The sequence below is a fragment of the Thamnophis elegans genome, chromosome Z, assembly GCF_009769535.1.
Source record: "Thamnophis elegans isolate rThaEle1 chromosome Z, rThaEle1.pri, whole genome shotgun sequence".
Classification (NCBI taxonomy): domain Eukaryota; kingdom Metazoa; phylum Chordata; class Lepidosauria; order Squamata; family Colubridae; genus Thamnophis; species Thamnophis elegans.
This window is the reverse complement of record NC_045558.1, coordinates 114,017,788-114,023,853: the sequence shown is the minus strand read 5'-3', so window position 1 is coordinate 114,023,853 and position 6,066 is coordinate 114,017,788. Positions and strand designations below refer to the sequence as shown.

The window sequence follows — 6,066 nt, the reverse complement described above, 5'->3', positions numbered from 1 at the left end:
GTCTCTAGTTATTCGGGTTTTCTCCCACATAGAATTGGAGATGTCTTGGAGACGTTGCAACAAAGTCTCATTCGTCATCTTCAGGCTACTTCAGGCTACTTCAGGCTTGGTGTTTCCTGGAAAGAAATTACATGCCAGTGCAGCTCACACAGCAACACTGAACATGAGAAAACTATATGACACCCAAAATTGCTCATCTAGCCATATTCTGGACCAAATAAAATTTATGAATGATCTTAAGTGCTGGTCCATGTAGAGTATATTGAGATAATCTAAGAATCCCATCTCTCAAAAATAAAAGGTCATTTCACACATATAGTTCACTTGTATCTGGTTAATATGATTGGTTAGTGTTATATGTGAAATCATGTTTGCTCCTAATCATTATTCCTTACTGCAGCACAGTCCTGAAGAAATGAGGATCAGTCCCCAAAAAATAAAATTATATTAGGATGCAATTGTTCATCACAATTTAAGTTAATTTCTGCAATACAGTTTAGTGATACTGTATTATCTTCCTGCTATTTCTGTTTAACACAGTGGTACATCAGTACTAATCATTAATTGATTCTGGGAAATGCAATGAGTACTAAAGATGACAAGTACTAAACAAACCACTTGATTGTATTTGAAATATGTTTTTGAGTGAGAACATTGATGCTCTCATTTAAAACCCTGAAAAATTAGTGTACTTTAGAGGAATTTCCACTATTCATTTCTTGTACTAGAAAAGAAAGCACATTTCCATGCTTTAACAGTATAGACCAGGAAAAAACACCTTAAAAAAAAGCTTGAATCATTTTTTTCTGAAAATCCAAGTTACAATCTTAAATAGACTAATCCTCTCTTAATAGGTTGGTTTCTCCATTTTAATAAATGAAGATTAATTTTACCAGACTTTCCTTCTATAATGAAAACTCACCAAATTATTTCTAATTTAAATTCACACTGGAATTACAAGGTTTGTTGCATTTGTCCACTACAATGGCAGTTCATTTCAGGTGAAATTGGTGATATCTTATCTGTCATTCTTAGTGTAAGGGGTAAATGCTTCAATATGACATTGAGCCTGGTAGGGTTATATTATTTAAAGGACAGTCCACCACTCCTTTTTTTATTAAAAAAACCTACTTCCTTTCAAAAGATGACATAGAGGTATGCATTTACATGCTTTGTTACATTAGGCTATGGAAAATATGGGTATAATTTGTTATCCTCCCTCCCTCCCTCCCTCTCTTACTCCCCCTGTCTCTCCCTCCCTCCAGTGCATTTCAAATTAAACTGTAATTATTTCAGCAGCATGAAACAAACCAAGTAATCCTAAAATTCAAATCTGCAAAATTATAGAGAATCATGGCCTCGTAATATCTCAGGGGATAGACATTTTCTACACAAATATATAGAAAATGTTCCACCCAGTCTTGGAGAAGCATCGTTCTTTTCCTGGAATAAAGCTGGTTCCTCCATATCTGATTTTGTTGGTTGGATGAAGCCCCTAGGATTTTTGTCAATGAATTATCTGAGTGCATCTAATTCCCTTGGTATTATTGATTTTTGGTTTGGGTATCTTGCCTCCAGGCAAAACTCCTATGGCACAATATTTGGGACAATAGGTGTGTGTGTGTGTGTATGTGTGTGTTTGTGTTTGTGCACGTACATATCTGATTCCTGTTCACTAAACACTTCTTTAAGACACCAGTATTTCTTTGGAATGCGGGTGGTTTCTTTTGCATCTTCCGTAGTATGTTGAAAAGGTATAGCTTTACTAACCAAAATTTCCATACTAAATCCCCAAGTATAACTTTCCCCCTCTTAGGCACTTCTCATTGTTGCTCCAGCCCATCATTCAATCAATTTCAAAGAAGATGTTTTGGAGACGGTCATACTGGGTGTAGACTGGCTTGTAACTACATTCTTCTCAGTGTGGAAATGCCATCTCCAAGAGGCATACTTACTTACATTACTTTCACTTTCTCCCAAAGGATTCCCCCTTCCTTCCACTTTTCCCCCAGGGTCCATGGCAGACTGGTACCAAGTGATAGCAGAGCATAGGTGTAAGGTGGCAGTTCTGACTATGTCTCAGGTTTAGGGACAGCTAAATCTCATGGAAAGGTGTCCCTAAGAATGAGGATGCCATTGTGAGGCTTGGTCCCTATGGCCTTCTACATGATGACACTTAGTAATGGAATATTTAGTGGTCCAATCTGACAGTAGAATGGGCAGATATCCTTAGAAAGAGACAGACATAAGGAAGAAATGTGGTGATAACCAGCAAGCTTGATCTGTACCCAGAAAAAACCGCAAGCCAGTGTAGCTCATATAGTAACAGTGCAACATGAACCAACTATGTGAAACCCAAAATTGCTCATCCAGCTGCTTTTTGGACCAGATACATTTTCTAGATGTCTAAAGGGCGGCCCCCATATAGAACATGTTGAAATAATCTAATAATTCCATTCCTCCAAAATAAGAAGTCACTTCACCAATACACTTCCTTTAATTGTGTGGTTAACATAACAGGCTTATGTTATAATGTATGTGCAGCCATGTTTTCTCCTAGTTATTATTTGCCAGGTCCTTACTACAGCACAGTCCTAAAGTATCAATACAATGCAAGTGAATTTATGCAATAGAGTCTAGTGCTGCTATATTATCTCTCATCCCTATTATCTCTGCTTAATATTTCCGATATGTTTTTTCAGTGAAACCCTTGATGCTTTCATTCTGAAATCTGACAAAATTAGCGTATGTTAGAGAAATCCCCACCACTGCTTTTTTATACTGTTATTCAGGTTTTCAGATGTGGCTTGGTAAAATAAAAGACAGACAGAGTCCAGGTGTCTGTGGTGATGAGTCAATGTGTTTATTCAGCTAAACAAAGACAGATATCGCCAAGAAGGAAGGAACTCTGCTCATAGTGCAAGGCAGATATTTACACATTTCTTTCCTTTCATTTCATTACATAATATGCAGCTGGTACATTACAGATAAGATATAGAAAATATAGAAAACATAAAAATAGTCAAGGATGTCTTCTGTGGTTTTGGTCATGTGTCTAACTCACAGGCTAATGATTTCATGTAAAAAAGTGTTTTCTATCAGGGCAGCCTAGTTTACCCAAATGTGGGACTACTGCTTCCGCTTTTGCCTTTCAGTCCCAATTGAGGAGGCTTTGCAGGCAGTCACTTTTGTGACGAGCTATCTTTGTGTTAAATTTATATTTGCCAAAAAAGAAATAATATTGGTTAGAAATAATATTTAGTTCAAATTCCAGAATGGTATAGCTAGTTGATAAGAGCTAAATAGCTTGAAAAAGATCTATACTGGTCTCTCTTTATTACTTTGTCAGTGTATATAAATTTAACACATTTCCTGTGAAACTTTCTATAGCCTCAAAGGCCTTCTGAGGACTGAACCTAAGCTATGCCATTTCAAAATATGTCTCTCTTGGCAATTCATAAGAATAATCTTATTCCTGACCAACAATACCAGAAAAGAAAGTACATCCATACATTTTCATGCATTCTCCTTATAGCAAATATAGGAAGTAAAAACCTGTTCTTTTTTAAAAAAAGAAATAAATTGAATCTTTTTTTCCTGTAAATCCAGGCTGCAATCTTAAATTCACTCATCTTTGCTGCTATAATGAAAACTAATCAATTAATTTCTAATTGGCTATGGAAAATATAGGTATGATTTGTTAGCTTGTGTGTATATCTCTTGTGTGTATATCTCTGTGTGGGGTTTTTTTACGAATGAATTTTTAATTATTTAAAAGCATGAATCAAACCCATTGATCTTTAAATCCCAATCTGCCAATTGAAAGAGAATAATGGCCTCTTTATATCTTAAATTTTCAGTTAATACTTAATGAGGGATAATTTCACTGAGCTTTGCTCCTGTATCAGAAACTTACAAAAATGTTTTCATCTCTTCAAAATCACTGACACATTTACTAGAGCTGTAAACAAACACTTCTAAAATAGAGAAATAATTATAGGTGAGTTTTATGTCATATGCTACAAACTTCTTCTCTTAATGAGTTGCTCCCTGCTGTTTAGTTGTGGTCTAAAAATAATTATGTAACATTTGGGGAAATATATGCAGACAAGCAACCCTGCACTGGAGGCCAAAATGGAGAAAACCTCCACAGCCACCATATATTTCCCTTTGGTGCTCAGGTAGGATGGAACAAAGGAGATCCACACACTGCAGAAGATCAACATGCTGAATGTCAGACACTTGGCCTCATTAAAACTGCTGGGGAGATTCCTGGAGAAAAAAGCTACTGTGAAACTTGCAGCTGCCAGAATGCCCATGTAGCCCAAGACACAGTAGAACATGATAGCTGAGCCTTCATTGCATTGCAGTATCATTTCCTCAATTTCTGAATGGGTGTCAATGTCAGGGAAAGGGGGAAATGTTAACAGCCACACTGTACAGATGCCTACTTGAATCAGGGAGCCAGAAAGAACAATCGAAGTAGCCAGTCCTCTTCCCACCCAGTTCCTCATCCTGGATCCTGGCTTGGTGGCCATGAAAGCCAGAACCACAATGACGGTTTTTGCTAGCACAGAAGACACAGCCACTGAAAAGATGATGCCAAAGCTAATTTGTCGGAGGAGACATATTATATCACCTGGTACAAGAAGGAACTGCATTGAGCAAAGGAAGCAGAGGAGCAGGGAGATGAGTAGAACATAGGTAAGATTTCGGTTATTGGCCTTGACAATGGGAGTATGGTGATACTTCAAAAATGTTGCCAGGACAACAGTTGTGCAGAGAAAAGAGAAAATTGCCAGAATCATTAGACTCAGTCCCATTAGTTCTTCATAGGTTAAGAATGATATTCTTTTCGGAAGACATGAATCTTGATCCTTGTTTGGATATTGATCTTCTGGGCATTTGGAACAGTCATCCATGTCTGGAATTTTAATATATATGTATGTATGTATTAAATATGCATGTATGTTTTTCTATTTTCAAATTTCTATTTGAATTCTGTGATTATACTATGAATATTATTATGACACAGGCTTTTGATTTCCCTTTCTTAAAAGTAAGATTGGCACTGACATTTTCAATCTTACTTTTTAGTGTTTGGATTTCAATGCAGCATTTCTCTCTTAAATTTTTTATTTGGTATTTGTTACACCAATGTAAGAAAAATTAAAATATTATTTGAATCAATTCTATTAATAGCTTGGCTTTTTTTGTTTCTTGGTTAAACCAGAGCCGATTTTAAATTCTTTGCTGTTAGATCCGCGGAAAGAACCAATCGGGAGGCATCTGAGGTAACCGTAAGTGAACAACTTTTATTACAGGCAAGAACGAAGAACAGAAGTAGACCGGCATCCTTCCTCCATCTGACAGCTTTTTATATAGAGCTGTCAGACGGAAGAACCAATAGCCGCGCGTATGACAGCCCAGCAACTTGCAGGTCACACCTGATTGGTTAAGGCGCGCCTGGCTGTTGCCAAGCTGTCATTCGTAAGTCCAAGAACTTACTCGGGCTTCAACACTCCTTCCCTCCCAGCGAGGGCACATGCATCGGTGATGGCGCATGCGTAGTTGCGCAAGTAGGAGGGGGGATGGTGGACACGCCCAGAACGCCGCAGTTGGAGTGGCGGCGCTGGAGGGTAAGGATGTTCCTGTGAGAGCTCCTCCCTGCGGGGAGTGGAGCTCCGGGTGATGTCACCGCTGCGGCCTAGTGGAGGAGGCGGCACCCTAGGATGAGGTAGGCCGGGCGGAGGGGACGCGGTCAAGGATAGCGGTGAACTTTGAATGGGCCGGTAGGCAGCAAGGGGGTGGGCAATGCCTTGCGTGGAAGGCCTAACTGGGCAGAGGAGGACAACGCGGGTCTGGATTGAGAGGTGGAGGAAGGGTGGTCCGGGGGCAGAAACGACCCGGCGGCCCTGACAGGTTGGCCTGGATCTGGAAAGGCCAGCGGAGGTGCAATGTGTGGCAACTGTTGCGGGTCTGGGGCCGGTTGCGAGGTGTCGGTGGCCGGCCTCTGCGTGTCAGGTTGAGCTGGAACTTCCGGGGGGTGGCGGTGCCTTAGTTGAT

At 39.4% G+C, this 6,066-nt stretch overlaps 1 protein-coding gene across 1 annotated transcript; it reads right to left on the bottom strand.

The window, feature by feature from the left end:
* Window positions 1-4,019: 4,019 nt before the first annotated feature.
* LOC116521542 (vomeronasal type-2 receptor 26-like) lies at window positions 4,020-4,922 on the bottom strand. Its single transcript, XM_032236201.1, has one exon. The coding sequence runs from the start codon at window positions 4,920-4,922 to the stop codon at window positions 4,020-4,022; it is 903 nt and encodes a 300-aa protein (XP_032092092.1).
* Between the last annotated feature and the right edge of the window lie 1,144 nt (window positions 4,923-6,066).

Bases quoted from the DNA above. Each gene is read 5' to 3' on its own strand.
- LOC116521542 (XM_032236201.1), bottom strand. From the start codon at position 4,922: ATGGATGACTGTTCCAAATGCCCAGAAGATCAATATCCAAACAAGGAT.